Source organism: Salmo trutta, chromosome 16 (assembly GCF_901001165.1).
Source record: "Salmo trutta chromosome 16, fSalTru1.1, whole genome shotgun sequence".
Taxonomy (NCBI): Eukaryota; Metazoa; Chordata; class Actinopteri; order Salmoniformes; family Salmonidae; genus Salmo; species Salmo trutta.
The window spans coordinates 54,136,915-54,159,129 of record NC_042972.1 but is presented as its reverse complement, the minus strand read 5'-3'; the positions used below and the strand labels follow the sequence as shown (position 1 = coordinate 54,159,129).

The 22,215-nt window shown below is 44.0% G+C and overlaps 1 protein-coding gene across 7 annotated transcripts in view; it reads right to left on the bottom strand.

The window, feature by feature from the left end:
• Positions 1 to 22,215, bottom strand: part of LOC115151044 (rho guanine nucleotide exchange factor 3) — a 129,718-nt gene that overhangs the window by 9,688 nt on the left and 97,815 nt on the right. For 4 of the 7 annotated variants that reach the window (XM_029694966.1, XM_029694970.1, XM_029694969.1 and 1 more), the window contains 2 exons: positions 11,991 to 12,098; positions 7,253 to 7,429 (listed from right to left, as the gene is read on the bottom strand). In XM_029694966.1, coding sequence (XP_029550826.1) covers positions 7,253 to 7,429; positions 11,991 to 12,098 — 285 coding nt within the window. Of the gene's footprint in view, positions 1 to 7,252; positions 7,430 to 11,990; positions 12,099 to 12,244; positions 12,385 to 19,230; positions 20,022 to 22,215 lie in introns of those variants that run through there. The other 3 variants (XM_029694967.1, XM_029694971.1, XM_029694972.1) reach the window with 3 other exon arrangements.

Here is a 22,215-nt window from a genome sequence, read left to right as displayed (position 1 = left end):
GGACGACTGCACCGTATTGAGGGGAGGATGGATGGGGCCATGTATCGCGAGATCTTGGCCAACAACCTCCTTCCCTCAGTAAGAGCATTGAAGATGGGTCGTGGCTGGGTCTTCCAGCATGACAACGACCCAAAACACACAGCCAGGGCAACTAAGGAGTGGCTCCGTAAGAAGCATCTCAATGTCCTGGAGTGGCCTAGCCTGTCTCCAGACCTGAAGCCAATAGAAAATCTTTGGAGGGAGCTGAAAGTCCGTATTGCCCAGCGACAGCCCCGAAACCTGAAGGATCTGGAGAAGGTCTGTATGGCGGAGTGGGCCAAAATCCCTGCTGCAGTGTGTGCAAACCTGGTCAAGAACTACAGGAAACGTATGACCTCTGTAATTGCAAACAAAGGTTTCTGTACCAAATATTAAGTTCTGCTTTTCTGATGTATCAAATACTTATGTCATGCAATAAAATGCATGCCCCATAAGCATTTCTGTCTCTTCTATAGATGTTATGTCCTTGTATTGCTACTGCTGTATCATCAATTAATTATTTAAGTGAGAGTCTCAGAAATGGCTAATATACAGTTGCAAGAAAAAGAATGTGAACCCTTTGGAATTACCTGTATTTCTACATAAATTTGTCAATTTTATCTGATCTTCCTCTAAGTCACAACAATAGACAGTGTGCTTCAACAAATAACACCCCAATGATTGTATTTCTCTTGTCTATATTGAATACATAATTTAAACATTCACAGTGTAGGTTGGAAAAAGTATATGAACCCCTTGGCTAATGACCTCTCCAAAAGCTAATTGGAGTCAGGACTCAGCTAACCTGGCGCCCAACCAATGAGACAAGATTGGAGATGTTGGTTAGAGCTGCCCTGCAATATAAAAAACTCACAAAATCTGAATTTGGTATTCACATGAAGCATTGACTGATGTGAAACATGCCTCGAACAAAAGACATCTCAGAAGACCTAAGATTAAGAATAGTTGACTTTCATAAAGCTGGAAAGGGTTACAAAAGTATCTCTAAAAGCCTTGACGTTCATCAGTCCACGGTAAGACAAATTGTCTATAAATTGATAAAGTTCAGCACTGTTGCTACTCTCCCTAGGAGTGGCCGTCCTGCAAAGATGACTGCAAGAGCACAGCGCAGAATGCTCAATGAGGTTAAGGAGAATCCTAGAGTGTCAGCTAAAGACTTACAGAAATCTCTGGAACATGCTAACATCTCTGTTGATGAGTCTACGATACGGAAAACACTAAACAAGAATGGTGTTCATGGGAGTACACCACGGAAGAAGCCACTGCTGTCTAAAAAAAATCCATTGCTGCACGTCTGAAGTTCACAAAAGAGCACCTGGATGTTCTACAGCGCTACTGGCAAAATATTCTGTGGACAGATGAAACTAAAGTTGTGGTGTTTGGAAGGAACACACAACACTGTGTGTGGAGAAAAAAAGGCACAGCACACCAACATCAAAACCTCATCCTAAATGTAAAATATGGTGGAGGGAGCATCATGGTTTGGGGCTGCCTTAGGGCCTGGGCAGCTTGCTATCATTGACAGAAAAATTGATGTTTATCAAGACATTTTGCAGGAGAATGTTAGGCTATCTGTCCGCCAATTGAAGCTCAATAGGACATCACCCAGAAGTTGGGTGATGCAACAGAACAACGACCCAAAACACAGAAGTGGCTTCAACAGAAGAAAATATGCCTTCTGGAGTGGCCCAGCCCTGACCTCAACCTGATTGAGATGCTGTGACATGACCTCGAGAGCGGTTCACACCAGACATCAAGAATATTGCTGAACTGAAACAGTTTAGTAAAGAGTAATGGTCCAAAATTCCTCCTGACCATTGTGCAGGTCTGATACGCAACTACAGAAAACGTTTGGTTGAGGTTATTGCTGCCAAAAGAGGGTCAACCAGTTATTAAAAGGGGGTTCACGTACTTTTCCCACCCTGCACTGTGAACGTTTACACGGTGTGGTCAATATAGACATAAAAATGTATAATTGTTTGTGTTTTATTAGTTTAAGCAGACTGTGTTTGTCTATTGTTGTGACTTAGATGAAGATCAGGTCAAATTGTATGACCAATTTATGCAGAAATCCAGGTAATTCCAAAGGATTCACATACTTTTTCTTGCCACTGTATGAACGTTATCTGATGTTAGCAAGTTATTGATTCATGAACCTTATTTTTAAGATTACATATATTAACGGGATATTTTCAGCCCTTTCCTGGGTAGCTTATCAGAGATAGACATAATATGGAAAAGAGCAAACAAAGAGATACTATTTGATTAATATATATTTGTGTGTGTGCGTGCGCTGCTGGCTTGGCTTTCTCATCCCTTCCAGGCTTCTGGAAGCGAGGGTGGACAATGAGCCTGTCATAGTGGATGTAAGCAATGTTCCCACGCGCAGTGGCAGCTTTCATGGCTGGGATCAGTTCTTTCCTCTTCTGGCCCACAGCTTCAGGATAGTCCTTGTTGTGGAAGATATACATTCCTCTTCAGACATAAGGAAGTGGATGGCTGCAAATGTTCTACTTTTAAACTCAGACAAAACAGAGATGCTTGTTCTAGGTCCCAAGAAACAAAGAGATCTTCTGTTAAATCTGACAATTAATCTTGATGGTTGTACAGTCGTCTCAAATAAAACTGAAGGACCTCGGCATTACTCTGGACCCTGATCTCTCTTTTGAAGAACATATCAAGACTGTTTCAAGGGCAGCTTTTTTCCATCTACGTAACATTGCAAAAATCAGAAACTTTCTGTCCACAATTGATGTAGAAAAATTAATCCATGCTTTTGTTACTTCTAGGTTGGACTACGGCAATGCGCTACTTTCCGGCTACCCGGATAAAGCACTAAATAAACTTCAGTTAGTGCTAAATACGGCTGCTAGAATCCTGACTAGAACCAAAAAATTGGATCATATTACTCCAGTGTTAGCCTCCCTACACTGGCTTCCTGTTAAGGCAAGGGCTGATCAAGGTTTGGTCCTGCCGTACATACCTACACGTACGCTACGGTCACAAGACGCAGGCCTCCTAATTGTCCCTAGAATTCCTAAGCAAACAGCTGGAGGCAGGGCTTTCTCCTATAGAGCTCCATTTTTATGGAATAGTCTGCCTACCCATGTGAGAGATGCAGACTCGGTCTCAACCTTTAAGTCTTTACTGAAGACTTCTCTTCAGTGGGTCCTATGATTGAGTGTAGTCTGGCCCAGGAGTGTGAAGGTGAACGGAAAGGCTCTGGAGCAACGAACCACCCTTGCTGTCTCTGCCTGGCCGGTTCCCCTCTCTCCACTGGGATGCTCTGCCTCTAACCCTATTACAGGGGCTGAGTCACTGGCTTATTGGTGTTCTTCCATGCCGTCCCTAGGAGGGGTGCGTCACTTGAGTGGGTTGAGTCACTGACGTGGTCTTCCTGTCTGGGTTGGCACCCCCCCTTGGGTTGTGCCGTGGCGGAGATCTTTGTGGGCTATACTCGGCCTTGTCTCAGGATTGTAAGTTGGTGGTTGAAGATATCCCTCTAGTGGTGTGGGGGCTGTGCTTTGGCAAAGTGGGTGGGGTTATATCCTTCCTGTTTGGCCCTGTCCAGGGGTATCGTCAGATGGGGCCACAGTGTCTCCTGACCCCTCCTGTCTCAGCCTCCAGTATTTATGCTGCAGTAGTTTATGTGTCGGGGGGGCTAGGGTCAGTCTGTTATATCTGGAGTATTTCTCCTGTCTTATCCGGTGTCCTGTGTGAATTTAAGTATTCTCTCTCTAATTCTCTCTTTCTCTCTCGGAGGACCTGAGCCCTAGGACCATGCCTCAGGACTACCTGACATGATGACTCCTTGCTGTCCCCAGTCCACCTGGCCGTGCTGCTGCTCCAGTTTCAATTGTTCTGCCTGCGGATTTGGAACCCTGACCTGTTCACCGGTCGTGCTACCTGTCCCAGACCTGCTGTTTTCAACTCTCTAGAGACAGCAGGAGAGGTAGAGATACTCTCAATGATCGGCTATGAAAAGCCAACTGACATTTACTCGAGGTGCTGACTTGTTACACCCTCGACAACTGTGAATATTATTATTTGACCATGCTGGTCATTTATGAACATTTGAACATATTGGCCATGTGCTGTTATAATCTCCACCCGGCACAGCCAGAAGAGGACTGGCCACCCCTCATAGCCTGGTTCCTCTCTAGGTTTCTTCCTAGGTCGTGGCCTTTCTAGGGAGTTTTTCCTAGCCACCGTGCTTCTACACCTGCATTGCTTGCTGTTTGGGGTTTTAGGCTGGGTTTCTGTACAGCACTTTGAGATATCAGCTGATGTAAGAAGGGCTATATAAATAAATTTGATTTGATCTTAAGTTCTTGGCTCTTTCCAGAACAGCTACCTTGTCCTTGAACCTCAGGAACTTGACCACTATCGGCCTGGGCCTGTCACCTGGGCCGGTGGTGATTTTTCCAGTCCTGTGGGCGCATTCCACCTCAATCTTTTGGTGGTCAATCTTCAATTTCTCAGAGAATTTCCCTCACTTTGTCCCGTTTTTCAGGTCCTGGATCTCTCTAGTCAGGTCATCTATTATTTTAATCGTCAAAACACTGCCGATTCTGCTTGTAGAACAATTTTTATTAGTTTAAAAGATCCTTCAGCTGTGATAGAGAGACCCCACTGTCCTCAACAGTAGTCCCACTGGCTTTGGTCTTTGTCATGGTAACAGGCAACGTAGGTTACGCGGTTACCCCTCGCAGTTACAGACAGGGCAGGTCACAGGGAAGATTGAACACAACAAAAAACAGCAGGGATTTAGACAGCCACAAACCCGGGACAATCCACGGTCACAGCCACAATGGCTAACCGTGTCGCGGGCTGCTTTCAAGCCCTCAAGAAACCCCACTAGCTTGATAGGCAGCTAGCTAACATTTCAGACAGGCTGAAATTTCAGCCTGTTTTGGTAGGATGGAGTTTTGGCCTGCCTGGTGACATCACTAGGCAGTACATTTGTTCCAAACTTTCAGCCAATAACAACTCGTTTTCAGTTTTCCCTTCTCAGATCACTCCCAGACAATCCTAACAAAATTCTTGCTCAAGAAATTGCTCTTTGCCAAGAACCTATTTTTGTTTCTTTTTGACCACTTTACACTCGTGGGAATTGGCCTATATAGATAGGGCTCCATTGAAATGTAGACTGAATCCAAAACATTACGCTGTTGATTTAATGTGCATTTTAGATTTACTGTACTTTGCCGTATTTGTTGATAACGAAATCTGAAAATGTGGGGTAGGTGCAACATAAGACAAACAAAATGACAAGGGTTTGAGTGAGAGGACTAACTGGTGTCTCCCAAGTGGCCACACACACACACACACACACACACACACACACACACACACCTCTCCAAAATGTACACAGTTCCGAAGCAATTTCAATGCTCTTTTATGACTCAAAGAAGAGTCTTCAACTATAAAAGGTACTTTTTTGAGCTCTCCTATCTGTGCCGTTCAGAAACTAGAGCAAGCACACAATTACTGTTGTTTACGCAATCCAAAAACAGACCAATATAAATCACAATCTGGGTCAGTTGGGCATGATTTGAAAGCTTGTTCCATTGCCAACATGAGTAGCTAAATGATAAAATATGATCTTACAGTGTTAGGCTATCACAAGGCAATTCAGAGAAACAGATGGTAACTTTGGTGCGCATAGAAAGGAGTCATCAGTGCCTTCAGTTGCATGCGCCAAGGCAAATGTTCTTCACAAAAAAATAAAAATAATAATAGGCTCATTCTGTTCGGAACAACCCAGGGTATGACGACATGTAATCTTGCAACTGTACATCAAACATAGTGATCATAAATGGTGACAATGATGATTTGGATACGGGAAGCGCACATATGTTTTTGGCTAGCTTGTACGACATCAAAAATCGGTATTTATTATAATCCTCAAAGTCTCATCTTTCAAAATAAAATGTTCTTAAATTTACAGCATTTCCCTCTGACATTTTTTTGTTGCAAAAGTTGCCCAATTACCGGGAGGGATGGGGTCAACTTCTTGTTGCATGCGGTGCTCAAATTCAGTACGTTTGCCAGTCAAAACCTATGCAGCGCTTTGAAGTGCAGGGCCAGACCTCTGACGTCATGTATAGCATGTTACTGTACAGCCACTATAATCCAATGTACACGGCTATTAGTGCCCAAATCTGCCATTTTCGACCCGTACGAGTGTAAAGGGCTACTTGAAAGCAGAGTAAGATACTTAATTATTACCCAGAAATGATTTGATATCAAGATAAAAACGGCTGCACTAGACCTTTAACTAAATGCATTATACCAGTAGCCAGGGCCAGCCCTGGCCTTTTGGGGGCCCTAAACGAGATTTGCATGCAATGCATTTTACTGGCTCCCGTCTTGACAGCAGAGATCATTTGTTTTGTTTTAAAATGTTAATTTCCGGCAATTCTACACATTTTGCTATGGGGCGGAGAGAAAATGTTGCCATTTTAAAGCAAATTTTTTACAATTCTACACATATTGCCATGACTTATGCCATGTTAATATGATATCAATGGGGGCCCCCTCGAGGTCATTGCCCCTGGTCACATGCCCTGATTGATTGCCCAGATGGTATTCAGACATCATTACTACAAGTTTAGATAGCTGGCAAAAAATCATTAGCCGACATGGCTTATTGAGTGACTTACATAACGAGAAAAACTACTGATGAAAATGTCACCTTGTGTATACTACCATTCTAACTCTCAACAGTAAGTTGAGAGACCGACTGAGTTCCTAAAAATATATATTTAAATTGTTTTGGGGTCGGGTTTTTCTAAATTGATCCATGGGCCTATAAAAGGCTGCCAGTTGCCCATCCCTGGACTAGGATCAAGGGATTTTCTCTCTCTGGTTTTGGATTTTGCTATGGGCCCCTCAATCTAAAGTCTTCCATGCATTCTAGGAGACGCACATCCTTGGTATAGCCATGCTATTCTAAATGTTTATGACATGGCCTCCATTTTAAATGTCAGTTGAAATCAAAGCCAGACAAACCTTCCAGCCAAAACTATACAGGTGCATATACAAGTCTGACAGTATTTCTATTCCTCTGATAGTAACTGTGTACTCCCTTTGTAACCCTGATAGTCTCGTCCATAAGCCGGCTCTCTGGAGACCAGGTTACCCTAGTGTTAGTAACAGTGCTCTGCCATAGTAACCTCCTGTACTACCCCTGTTGAAAAGCTTTCCTCACCTCTTGGCGATTGATCTCCTTGGACGACAGCATTTGGTGTCCAAGTCGCACGTCAAAGGTCTCGCTCCACAGCTTGCTGTCACGCCGCTTGGTGTTGGCAGGCGGGGCCGGCCGCGTCCATGGTCTGGGAGGCATGACCGACTCTGTCCGACTCTCACTGCGGAAGCTGATGGAACGCTGCGGAATAGAGAGAGAGAGACACACAGGAAGGTGAGTGGTCCTGTGTGAGTGATTGAGAGAAGAGTATGAAAAGACAAATATTAGAAAAATTGTCCTTCATAGGATACCACCAACTAGGAAGGATATAAAAAAGACCATACCAACACATTTGTTCTCATATGCCACTTACCTTGTGTCTGATATCTGTATGTTACTGTACTATTGTCTAGATGATCCTTTCTGTAATGCTATTCTATTCAAACACTGTGCGACGATAGTGAGGTCAGAATAATCTAGAACACAACACATTACAGCAAGACATCATACACAGGTCAGATGAGGGCTGGCGTACTTAGTGGATGATGGTCTGGGAAAGTGATTGATTTGGACTTAGAAGCCAGCTTATCTGTTATGTTCTAGGTCGGACAATCACGCTATTCATGTTTTTGTAGACACATGTGGTATAATTTAAATTGCATTGACTCAAATGGCTGTCTTTTAGTCATTATGAGATAAGACATTAATACATACTGTGCCTTTACAAAGTATTCATACCCCTTGACTTATTCCACATTGTTATGTTACAGCCTAAGTTCATTTATTTCCCTCTCACCCATCCACACACCCCACAAATACACCGTAATTACAAAGTGAACAAAGTGTTTTTAGAACGTTTTGCAAATGTACAAATTAAATACCTCATTTACAGTATTCACATCAATACATGTTACAATCACATTTGGCAGTGATTACAGCTGAGAGTCTTTCTGGAAAAGTCTCAAGTCTCTCGCTTTGCCCACCTGGATTGTACAATATTTGCACATTCTTCAAAAAATTATTCAAGCTCTGTCAAGTTGATCATTGCTAGACAGCCATTTAAGTATTGCCATAGATTTTCAAGCCGATTTAAGTCAAAACTGTAACTAGGCCACTCAGGAACATTCAAAGTAGTCTTGGTAAGCAACTCCAGTGTATATTTAGCCTTGCATTTTAGCTTATTGTGTTGCTCAAAAGGTGAATTTGTCTCCCAGTATCTGTTGGAAAGCAGACAACCAGGTTTTCGCCTGTGCTTAGCTCTATTCCGTTTCTTTTTATCCTAAAATACTCCCTAGTGCCATAACATGATGCACCCATCCCTATGCTTGGAAATATGAAGAGTGGTACTCGGTTGTGTTTACCCCAAACACAATGCTTTGTATTCAGGACATAAAGACTTGAAATTGCGCTCGCTCAGGTGCATCCTGTTTCCATTGATCATCCTTGAGATGTTTCTACAACTTGATTGGAGTCCACCTGTGGTAAATTCAATTGATTGGACATGATTTGGAAAGGCACCCACCTGTCTATATAAAAAAGTCCCACAGTCGACAGTGCATGTCAGAGCAAAAACCAAGCCATGAGGTCGAAGGAAGTTTTTGTAGAGCTCCGAGACAGGATTGTGTCAAGGCACAGATCTGGGGGAGGGTACCAAAAAAAATGTCTGCAGCATTGAAGGTCCAAGAACACAGTAGCCTTCATCATTCTTAAATGGAAGAAGTTTGGAACCACCAAGACTCTTACTAGAGCTGGCCGCACGGCCAAACTGAGCAATCGGTGGAGAAGGGCCTTGGTCAGGGAGGTGACCAAGAACCCGATGGTCACTCTGACAGAGTTCCACTGTGGAGATGGGAGAACCTTCCAGAAGGACTCCATCAATCAGGCCTTTATAGTAGTGGGCAGACGAAAGCCACTCCTCAGTAAAAGGCACATGACAGCCCGCTTGGAGTTCGCCAAAAGGCACCTAAAAGGACTCGGACCATGAGAAACAAGACTCTCTGGTCTGATGAAACCAAGATTGAACCCTTTGGCCTGAATGCCAAGCATCACGTGTGGAGGAAACTGGGCACCATCCCTACGGTGAAGCATGGTGGTGGCAGCATCATGCTGTGGGGATGTTTTTCAGAGGCAGGGACTGGGAGACTAGTCAGGATCGAGGGAAAGATGAACGGAGCAAAGTACAGAGAGATCCTTGATGAAAACCTGCTCCAGAACGCTCAGGACCACAGAATGGGGTGAAGGTTCACCTTCGAACAGGAAGCAAACAGCAAGGACAACACAGGAGTGGCTTCAGGACAAGTCTCTGAATGTCCTTGAGTGGCCCAGCCAGAGCCCGGACTTGAACCCGATCGAACATCTCTGGAAAGACCTGAAAATAGCTGTGCAGCAACGCTCCGCATCCAACCTGACAGAGCTTGAGAGGATCTGCAGGGAAGAATGGGAGAAACTCCCCAAATACAGGTGTGCCAAGCTTGTAGCGTTATACAAAAGCCTCAAGGCTATAATCGCTGCCAAAGGTCCTTCAACAAAGTACTGAGTAAAGGGTCTGAATACTTATGTAAATGTGAATTTTTTTATATTTAATACATTTGCAAAAATGTCTAAACCTGTTTTTGCTTATGGGGTATTGTGTGTAGATTGATTAGGAATAAAAACAATCTAATCCATTTTAAAATGTGGAAAAAGTCAAGGGGTCTGAATACTTCCCGAATACACTGACTTCTTAAGCAAATGTGTAATCTTGAACTTATTTAGGCTCTCCTAACAAAGGGTTGAATACTTAGACTCAAGACATTTCAGCTTTTACATTTACATTTAAGTCATTTAGCAGACGCTCTTATCCAGAGCGACTTACAAATTGGTGCATTCACCTTAAGATATCCAGTGGAACAACCACTTTACAATAGTGCATCTAAATCTTTCGGGGGGGGGGGGGGTAGAAGGATTACTTTATCCTATCCCAGGTATTCCTTAAAGAGGTGGGGTTTCAGGTGTCTCCGGAAGGTGGTGATTGACTCCGCTGTCCTGGCGTCGTGAGGGAGCTTGTTCCACCATTGGGGTGCCAGAGCAGCGAACAGTTTTGACTGGGCTGAGCGGGAGCTGTGCTTCCTCAGAGGTAGGGAGGCGAGCAGGCCAGAGGTGGATGAACGCAGTGCCCTTGTTTGGGTGTAGGGCCTGATCAGAGCCTGAAGGTACGGAGGTGCCGTTCCCCTCACAGCTCCGTAGGCAAGCAGCATGGACTTGTAGCGGATGCGAGCTTCAACTGGAAGCCAGTGGAGAGAGCGGAGGAGCGGGGTGACGTGAGAGAACTTGGGAAGGTTGAACACCAGACGGGCTGCGGCGTTCTGGATGAGTTGTAGGGGTTTAATGGCACAGGCAGGGAGCCCAGCCAACAGCGAGTTGCAGTAATCCAGATGGGAGATGACAAGTGCCTGGACTAGGACCTGCGCCGCTTCCTGTGTGAGGCAGGGTCGTACTCTGCGAATATTGTAGAGCATGAACCTACAGGATCGGGTCACCGCCTTGATGTTAGTGGAGAACGACAGGGTGTTGTCCAGGGTCACGCCAAGGTTCTTAGCACTCTGGGAGGAGGACACAAGGGAGTTGTCAACCGTGATGGCGAGATCATGGAACGGGCAGTCCTTCCCTGGGAGGAGGAGCAGCTCCGTCTTGCCGAGGTTCAGCTTGAGGTGGTGAGCCGTCATCCACACTGATATGTCTGCCAGACATGCAGAGATGCGATTCGCCACCTGGTTATCAGAAGGGGGAAAGGAGAAGATTAATTGTGTGTCGTCTACGTAGCAATGATAGGAGAGACCATGTGAGGATATGACCGAGCCAAGTGACTTGGTGTATAGTGAGAATAGGAGAGGGCCTAGAACAGAGCCCTGGGGGACACCAGTGGTGAGAGCACGTGGTGCGGAGACAGATTCTCGCCACGCCACCTGGTAGGAGCGACCTGTCAGGTAGGACGCAATCCAAGCGTGGGCCGCGCCGGAGATGCCCAGCTCGGAGAGGGTGGAGAGGAGGATCTGATGGTTCACGGTATCAAAGGCAGAAGATAGGTCTAGAAGGATGAGAGCAGAGGAGAGAGAGTTAGCTTTAGCAGTGCGGAGAGCCTCCGTGACACAGAGAAGAGCAGTCTCAGTTGAATGCCCAGTCTTGAAACCTGACTGATTAGGATCAAGGTCATTCTGAGAGAGATAGCAGGAGAGCTGGCCAAGGACGGCACGTTCAAGAGTTTTGGAGAGAAAAGAAAGGATACTGGTCTGTAGTTGTTGATATCGGAGGGATCGAGTGTAGGTTTTTTCAGAAGGGGTGCAACTCTCGCTCTCTTGAAGACGGAAGGGACGTAGCCAGCGGTCAAGGATGAGTTGATGAGCGAGGTGAGGTAGGGGAGAAGGTCTCCGGAAATGGTCTTTTCATTTTGCAAAAAAAAAACGAAAAAAAAGCTATTCCACTTTGAGGGTATAGGGTATCAAGTGTAGACCAGGGACCAAAAATCTAAATTTAGTCAATTTTTATTTCAGGCTGTAAAAAAAGAAAATCTGGAACAAGTCAAGGGGTGTGAATACTTTCTGAAGGAACTGTACTCATGACAAGTCTAACAATGCATTATTTCCGCATCATAATGCCTCATACCTTCAGGCCAAAAAAAGTTAGTTACCAATGATATTTAACACTTTATCTGTAGTGTTTTGTCCTGTGCTCGTATTTGTCAGAATAGTTATTTCAGTAGACTATAATGGTGGTGTAGTTATACCTGCAGTGTTTGTCCGATCCGCTTCAGAGGTGCAGCCTTGACTGGCGGTATGAGGTTGGCCAGTGATGTAACCCGAGAAAGAGGCTTCACCCGCTTGTTACAGGGCTCCTGGAGAGACCAAAGACACTTTGTGATTGTTTGTATCTGACTGTTAAATGGCAGAGGGGAGACAGCAGATAAAAATAAAAAAAACAGGAAAGATGGAGAAAGAAAAGGTGGTGGTGCAGATTAAACATGCAAGTTTGTGGAGTCACAGTAGTTAATACCTTCTGCGTCACAATCTCCATTAGATCCCATCAACACCAAATCTTCAAGACTGGAGCCAGTTTAGGTGAACCAGCATTACTAACCAGATCTGAGACCAGGAGGATAATATTCATCCTCATCGCACCTAGTCCTCTCTCTATCCCCCCCCCCCCCGCCACGACCACAGAGCCTCAGCCTTCCTGACCAGCTGTTGCACCGTCAACCAGGGGTTACCCCTGTCCCATCTACACACATCCAAAAACATGTAAGGTCTTCTCTCCTCGGTGCCCCTCAAGGTTACAGTATACAGAGTCAGTCAAACATACAAGGTTTCCTGTAATCAGAACACAGACACAGGTTGCCGGTAGGTGAGCGAGAAATGAAGGATGTCTTGCCCGCAACTCCAGCATCTTAACCAGTGAGATGTGCACGTTTCCCTTTTTTTTTTATGATTCCCCATCCCCTCTTCATTCCCTCCTTCGTCGTCACCTCTGCAGGTTTCTCAGGCTGTGCCTTGGCTTCAGTGTCCTGTTCGTATCGCGACAGACGATTTGACCTTACAGCAGGGAGAAGAGGTTTAGAATGCCCTTTGTTTCCTTCCGCAGCACTCCATCAGGATAACATTAGAAGATGAGATCCGACCGCCAGCTGCTGCAGTCAGTCAGAATCATCAGGGAGAAAACATTTTAAAAAAAAGACTGACGAGAAAATATCTGCAACCTGCAAAACCCCCTTGGCAGCAGCATTATCACTATTCTCCCATCCTCCATTTCTCCCTTCTCCTTGTGACGTCACTGCAGCTATTTGATCAGTATTCTGGGAACAAAGTCTTTTCAGACTGGGTACCCTCTCGTCACAATTCACACATGCCTGCTTCACACGTTTACAGACACACACACACACACACACACACACACACACACATATACGGTCTGGCTATGCAGCAAAAAAGCAGGGCCATTGGGACTCATACAAGATACAGGTAACTGCCAAAATAATGGAAACTCTTGAGTAAATGAGGGATAAAGTAAACTGAAAGCAGGTGCTTCCCCACAGGTGTGGTTCCTGAGTTAATTAAGCAATTAATATCCCACCATGCTTAGGGACATGTATAAAAATGCTGGGCAGGCCATTCTTTTGGCTACCATGGCTATGGCCCCATAGGATGACAATGCCCCCATCCACAGGGCATGAGTGATCACTGAATGCTTTGATGAGCATGAAAAACGATGTAAACCCTATTCCATGGCTGTGTCAGTCACCAGATCTCAACCCAATTGAACACTTATGGGAGATTCTGGAGCAGTGCCTGAGACAGCATTTTCCACCACCATCAACAAAACACCAAAGGATGGTGGAAGAATGGAGTCGCATCCCTCCAATAGAGTTCCAAACACTTGTAGAATCTATGCAGGGGTGCTTTGAAGCTGTTCGGGCTTGTGGTGGCCCAAACCCCGATTAAGACACTATGTTGGTATTTTTATCCATAGATAAGGGATATAGATATAGATATAGATCTATCTATATTCTCTCAACTGGAGAGAAGTGAGTGGCAGTACAAGTCAGACTTTACAAATGGTGTCAATTTGAACAGTATCATCTACTCAAAACGTGATCCATTCCCAGTTTAAATCAAACACTACTTGCTTACTTAGGTGCCATTTGAGATTCAGCCAAAGTCCCCTATTTGCACTATGTAGGGAATATGACTTGTCAGCAGAGATTCATTACTGTGAAATCAATGTTGTTTAAAAATTCTTCTTATGCAATCCAACCACCATAGACCACCATAGACTAACTGATATTAGCGATAGGACCTCGGGCTCTGCAATCTGTTCATGTGCCAATCAATATCATCATCAGCAGCATCCCATCTCAGTGAAATGCCAGTCACTTAGTTGTTGATCTTTACAGGGGAGAGATGAGGGAAAGGGGGATACCTAGTCAGTTGTACAACTGAATGCAGTAAATGAAATGAGTCTTCTGCATTTAACCCAACCCCTCTGAATCAGAGGTGCGGAAGGCTGCCTTAAAAAAAAAAAGAAAAAAAAAAAAGACTGATAGTACAGTTGTAGCCAAAAGTTGAGAATGACACAAATATTACTTTCCACAAAGTCTGCTGCTTCAGTGTCTAGATAATTTTGTCAGATGTTACTATGGAATAATGAAGTATAATTACAAGCATTTCATAAGTGTCAAAGGCTTTTATTGACAATTACATTAAGTTGATGCAAAGAGTCCATATTTGCAGTGTTGACCCTTCTTTTTCAAGACCTCTGCAATCCGCCCTCGCATGCTGTCAATTAACTTCTGGGCCACATCCTGACTGATGGCAGCCCATTCTTGCATAACCAATGCTTGGAGTTTGTCAGAATTTGTGGGTTTTTGTTTGTCCACCCGCCTCTTGGGGATTGACCACAAGTTCTCAATGGGATTAAGGTCTGGGGAGTTTCCTGGCCATGGACCCAAAATATCGATGTTTTGTTCCCACAAGCCACTTAGTTATCACTTTTACCTTATGGCAAGGTGCTCCATCATGCTGGAAAAGGCATTGTTCGTCACCAAACTGTCCCTGAATGGTTGGGAGAAGTTGCTCTTGGAGGATGTGTTGGTACCATTCTTTATTCATGGCTGTGTTCTTAGGCAAAATTGTGAGTGAGCCCACTCCCATGGCTGAGAAGCAACCCCACACATGAATGGTTTCAAGATGCTTTATGGTTGGCATGACACAGGACTGATGGTAGCGCTCACCTTGTCTTCTCCGAACAAGCTTTTTTCCAGATGCCCCAAACAATCGGAAAGGGGATTCAGAGAACATGACTTTACCCCAGTCCTCAGCAGTCCAATCCCTGTACCTTTTGCAGAAAATAAGGCTGTCCCTGATGTTTTCCCTGGAGAGAAGTGGCTTCTTTGCTGCCCTTCTTGACACCAGGCCATCCTCCAAAAGTCTTTGCCTCACTGTGCATGCAGATGCACTCACACCTGCCTGCTGCCATTCCTGAGCAAGCTCTGTACTGGTGGTGCCCCGATCCCGCAGCTGAATCAACTTTAGGAGACGGTCCTGGCGCTTGCTGGACTTTCTTGGGCACCCTGAAGCTTTCTTCACAACAATTGAACTATACTCCTTGAAGTTCTTGATGATCCGATAAATGGTTGATTTAGGTGCAATCTTACTGGCAGCAATATTCTTGCCTGTGAAGCCCTTTTTGTGCAAAGCAATGATGACGGTACGTGTTTCCTTGCAGGTAACCATGTTTGACAGAGGAAGAACAATGATTCCAAGCACCACCCTCCTTTTGAAGCTTCCAGTCTGTTATTCGAACTCAATCAGCATGACAGAGTGATCTCCAGCCTTGTTCTCGTCAACACTCACACCTGTGTTAACGAGAGAATCACTGACATGATGTCAGCTCGTCTTTTGTGGCAGGGCTGAAATGCAGTGGAAATGTTTTTGGGGGATTCAGTTCATTTGCATGGCAAATAGGGACTTTACAATTAATTGGATCACTCTTCATAACATTCTGGAGTATATGCAAATTGCCATCATACAAACTGAGGCAGCAGACTTTGAAAATTAATATTTGTGTCATTCTCAAAACTTTTGGCCACAACTGTAGATTAGATACACTATATATTACGCACATAGTATGTGGACACCCCTTCAAATGTGTGGATTCGGCTATTTCAGCCACACCTGTTGCTGACAGGTGTATGTATGTATGTATGTATGTATGTATGTATGTATGTATGTATGTATGTATGTATGTATGTATGTATGTATGTATGTATGTATGTATGTATGTATGTATGTATGTATATATATATATATATATATATATGAGTACATCGCCATGCAATCTCTATAAACAAACATTGGTAGTACAAAAGGCCTTACTGAAGAGCTCAGTGACTTTCAAGGTAGCACAGTCATGCAATATGATGCCACCTTTCCAACGAGTCCTTTAGTCAAATTTCTGCCCTGCTAGTGCTGCCCCGGTCAACTGTAAGTGCTGTTGTGGAGTATTGAAAACGTCTAGGAGCAACAACGGCTCAGCCGCTAAGTGGTAGGCCACACAAGCTCACAGAACGGGACTGCAGAGTGCTGAAGTGGTAGCACGTCTGTCGTCTGTCCTCGGTTGCAACACTCAGCGAGTTCCAACGTCAGCACAAGAACTGTTCGTCAGGAGCATCATGAAATGTATTTCCATCATGAAATGTATTTCCATGGACAAGCAGCCACACACAAGCCTAAGATCACCATGCGCAATGCCAAGTGTCGGCTGGAGTGGTGTAAACCTTGCTTGCATTGGACTCTGGAGCAGTGGAAATTCGTTCTCTGGAGTGATGAAAAACACTTCACTATCTGGCAGTCCGACGTACGAATTTGGGTTTGGTGGATGCCAGGAGAACACTACCTGCCCCAATGCATAGTGCCACTGTCAAGTTTGGTGGAGGAGGAATAATGGTCTAGGGTTGTTTTTCATGGTTTGGGCTAGGCCCCTTAGTTCCAGTGAAGGGAAATCATAACACTACAGCATACAATGACATTCTAGAACGATTCTGTGCTTCCAACTTTGTGGCAACAGTTGGGGGAAGGCCCTTTCCTGTTTCAGCATGACAATGCCCCCATGCAAAAAGCGAGGTCCATACAGAAATGGTTGGTCGAGATCAATGTGGAAGAAACTGACTGGCCTGCACAGAGCCCTGACCTCAACCCCATCCAACACATTTGGAATGAACTGGAACACTGGAACACTGACTGCAAGCCAGGCCTAATCGCCCAACATCAGTGCTCGACCTCACTAATGCTCGTGGCTGAATGGAAGCAAGTCCCCGCAGCAATGTTCCAACATCTAGCGGAAAGCCTTCCCAGAAAAGTGGAGCCTGTTATAAGATTAAAGGGGGGACCAACTCCATATTAATGCCCATGATTTTGGAATGAGATGTTCGACGAGCACGTGTCCACATACTTTTGTTCCTGTTGTGTAGATAGACACAACACCAGGTTGGACACAGCTACTTTTGTTCCTGTTGTGTAGATAGACACAACACCAGGTTGGACACAGCTACACATTCATGGGTTTTTCTTTATTTTTACTATTTTCTACATTGTAGAATAATAGTGAAGACATCAACACTATGAAATAACACATTAAATCATGTAGTAACCAAAAAAAAAGTGTTAAACAAAATATATTTTATGAGATTTTTCAAAGTAGCCTTAATGATACCTTTGCACACTATCGGCATTCTCTCAACCAGCTTCATGAGGTAGTCACCTGGAATGCATTTCAATTAACAGGTGTGCCTTGTTAAAAGTTCATTTATTTCCTTCTTAATGCATTTGAGACAATCAGTTGTGTTGTGACAAGGTGGGGTGGTATACAGAATATAGCCCTATTTGGTAAAAGACCAAGTCCACATTATGGCAATAACAGCTCAAATAAGCAAAGAGAAACAACAGTCTATCATTACTTTAACACATGAAGGTCAGTCAATCCGGAAAAATTCCAAGAACTTTGAAAGTTTCTTCAAGTGCAGTCGCAAAAACCATCAAGCGCTATAATGAAACTGGCTCTCATGAGGACCGCCACAGGAAAGGGAGACCCAGAGGTACCTCTGCTGCAGAGGATAAATTCATTAGAGTTACCAGCCTCAGAAATTGCAGCCCAAATAAATGCTTCAGAGTTCAAGTAACAGACACATCAACATCAACTGTTCAGAGGAAACTGCATGAAATCAGGCCTTCATGGTTGAATTGCTGCAAACAAACCACTAAAGGACACCAATAACAAGAGACTTGCTTGGGCCAGGAAACATGAGCAATGGACATTAGACCGGTGGAAATCTGGACTTTGGTCTGATGAGTCCAAATTTTAGATTTTTGGTTCCAAAAAACGTGTCTTTGTGAGATGCAGAGTAGGTGAACGGATTATCGCCGCATGTGTGGTTCCCACCATGAAGCATGGAGGAAGAGGTGTGATGGTGTAGGGGTGCTTTGCTGGTGACACTGTCTGTGATTTATTTAGAATTCAAGGCACACTTAACCAGCATGGCTACCACAGCATTCTGCAGCGATACGCCATCCCATCTGGTTTCCGCTTAGTGGGACTATAATTTGTTTTTCAACAGGACAATGACCCAACAAACCTTCAGGCTGTGTATGGTCCATTTCACCAAGGACATTTAAATATTTCACCGAGGGAGTACTGCATCAGATGACCTGGCCTCCACAATCAATTGCAATGGTTTGGGATGAGTTGGACTGCAGAGAGGAAAAGCAGCCAACAAGTGCTCAGCATAAGTGGGAACTCCTTCAAGACTGTTGGAAAAGCCTTCTAGGTGAAGCTGGTTTAGAGAATGCCAGTAGTGTGCAAAACTGTTATCAAGGCAAAGGGAGGCTATTTGAAGAATCTAACATATATTTTGATTTGTTTAATACTTTTTTGGTTACTACATTATTCCATGTATCATCTCAGTGTTGATGTCTTCTATTACTCTACAAATGTAGAAAATAGTAAAAAATAAACAAACACTTGAATGAGTAGGTGTGTCCAAACTTTGACTGACACACACAAAATACTCCATACTTAAAAAGCAATAATAACACTACCAATGCGATTCATGTAATTCACTCCTATATCATGACATTTCCTTTATGTATTTATTTGTTTTACTTGAAAAATTGTGAAATCATCCAAACCAGTGCAGCTTGGCATTAAATGTGCTCTATCGTGGTACTTCACTATATTGTTTCGTCAACATTTCATAAAAGATTAAATGTATTCCTTAGGACTCCACATTTTTTAAACAGTTTGATTAAATAGCCACAACAAACGCGCAACAAAGTAGTAGTGCAGTGTATGTCCTATAAACTGTCTGCCTCCACTTAGTGTGCAAGTACATGCATGCGCGAAAGTGCATTTTCACCATGTACAAACTGCAACAATTGAATGCAATCGATAAGTTATATCGCAAATTAAAAACTCCCTACCTCCACTTCTTTAGCCGGATGGATGTTTCTGCTAACTGTCTGCACCTCCAGTGAGCAGTTCATCCTCTTCACGACGAGGTAATAAGGGTAATCCTTGGCCACCATGCTGCTGTCACCTTCCCAGTCCACGGAGGTTATAAACGCAGCAGTGCAGTCACATGCACGTCTTCCAGCAGTTACGGTGCTCGCCAGGGCTACGAGAAGTAAAGTTCAAGTAGCGTGAAATCAAACCGCTCTTCCTGCCAACTCATCCCAGGCGAGTTGTGTGCGCCTTCTCCGCTGTTGTGGAAACTGCGACTGCCAAGAGTGAAATCCTCCTACTATATGCGCTCAGTGTGTAAATTGCACTCAGGATCAGAGAGCGAGTGAGGGCGTCGCGCATTGGAGAGAAATATCTCCTTACCCGCATCCGATCTGAATAGAGCTCAACTGAGCTGCAGAATGTGCCCAGCCATGCGTTAGGCCAATGTGCTTATACTTTTAAATGCTCTGCAGGTGCATCCGTTTTTTCAATTTGCGCCATTTGGAACATATCCTCTGTCATGATAGACTCTCACGCACACCTTTCCGCTACCCTGTTCTAATAACTTCAGTGTGTTCTGTGCACTATGGGAAAGCCAGCTATCCTATTAAGAGTCATGTCGGTTAACCCAGAACTAAAGTCTAGTGTAATTGGTCAGACGCTCGATTAAATTCCGGGTCCATACCTGTTAAGCGAAAAGATAGAACAAGGATCAGAAGCAGAATGAAGAGCTCCACCCTCTCTCTTTGCAAGTAACAGGTATTGTGCAGAAAATCTACCCCCCCTTGCCAGAATCCCCTTTCACGTGAACGCGCACACACTCAATTCTTCATTGCTGCGACTTGCTTGCTCGTTGAGATTTTTGCTCTTCACTCCGTTCAGTTTAGCCAACATTTCACTGATCTTAGTAGCAGAAAGCATTTTTTTATTTGTGTTCTTCAAGGCAGCTGTCAATGATCACGTTAGGCTGCGTTTCATTGTATTTTTAATGGCGTTTTGATCGCGGGGGTGCCACTCGTAATGTCTGCAGTTTTCGGTTTGGCTATTTGATTCAAGTGTATTAGTCTAGCAATAAATCTCTTTGCCAAAAATCGGCATCTCCCCCCATGTCTTATTCGACAAGTAGTTGTTCTGAAATGTTTATTGCTTGCCTACATTTGACTCCCTCCTCTATGTTTAATATAACACACATACATTAATTATTCATTTCGGTAGCCTATCCTGACAAGAAGTTTGTTCTATAGAAAGTATTTGACTCGGATGTGTGCCACAAAGTATTTGACTCTAGTGACAAAATTAAGGAAATTAGAAGGGGGGGGGGGGCATTTTGGCAGGCAAGAAAATGGCCTTGCCGAAACCCACCCCCCTTTTTTAAATTTCCTTAATTTTGTCACTAGAGTCAAATACTTTCTGTGGCACACAGAGTCAAATACTTGTCTCAAAGTCTTGCGATAAACCTAAATCTGATGCCTCCACATGGGGTTCCTTGTCTTGCATGTTGCCTTTTATGATTTGGTACAGTAATTATTGTCGAGATAAAAGCAGAGAAAACAACATGTATTAATTCAATCCCCTAGTTGCTCGCCATGAACAGCAGCAGCTTCTGTTTCAGTGAGCAGAGGTGGGGTGCCTTGCCTTCCCTTGCATGTTGCATTTTATGATTTGGTAAAGTAATGATTGTATTAAAGGAGGGAAAACAACAACTATTAGTCAATCGCAAGTGGCTCCCCTGAAGCACAAAACATCTGCAGCTCTTGTTCCAGCCAACAAGAAATTGATCCCAGTTTTAAGTCTTTGTTCTGGAGGGCTGAGAAGTTCCTGGCTTTGTGTTTTCCTAACAGACCAGGGAAGTGTGTAGGCTAGGGACAAAGCCAGTGGTGAGGAAAGTGTGTGTGTGTGTGTGTGTAAGAGTGTGCAAGTGTGGACGAGCCCAGGCCCTAGCAGTTCTCACCCCTAAAGGTACTGCCTGCCTGTAAACAAACACTGGCTTTCATATTGTCATTCAGTGAAGTGTAATTTAACATGTTTAATTCACTCACAAACTTCATCTGAAAGTTTCCGTATTGATTATTTTAAACCCAAGAACATATTTTAGAACAGTAATCTTAGTAAGACATTTGCAAAACAAGATTGCCATTTCTCGCTAGATACAGTTGAAGTCCGAAGTTTACATACACCTTAGCCAAATACATTTAAACTCGGTTTATCACAATTCCTGACATTTAATCTGAGTAAAAATTCCCTGTCTTAGGTCAGTTAGGATCACCGCATTTTTGTTTCATCAGACCAGAGGACATTTCTCCAAAAAGTACGATCTTTGTCCCCATGTGCAGTTGCAAACCGTAGTCTGGCTTTTTTATGGCGGTTTTGGAGCAGTGGCTTCTTCCTTGCTGTGTGGCCTTTCAGCTTATGTCTATATAGGACACGTTTTACTTTTGGATATAGATACTTTGTACCTGTTTCCTCCAGCATCTTCACAAGGTCCTTTGCTGTTGTTATGGGATTGATTTGCACTTTTCGCACCAATGTACATTCATCTCTAGGAGACAGAACGCGTCTCCTTCCTGAGCGGTATGACGGCTGCGTGGTCCCATGGTGTTTATACTTGCGTACTATTGTTTGTACAGATTAACGTGGTACCTTCAGGCGTTTGGAAATTGCTCCCAAGGATGAACCAGACTTGTGGAGGTCTACCATTTTTTTTGAGGTCTTGGCTGATTACTTTTGATTTTCCCATGATGTCAAGCAAAGAGGCACTGAGTTTGAAGGTAGGCCTTGAAATACATCCACAGATACACCTCCAATTGACTCAAATTATGTCAATTAGCCTATCAGAAGCTTCTAAAGCCATGACATAATTTTCTGGAAATGTCCAAGCTGTTTAAAGGCACAGTCAACTTAGTGTATGTAAACTTCTGACCCACTGGAATTGTGATACAGTGAATTATAAGTGAAATAATTAA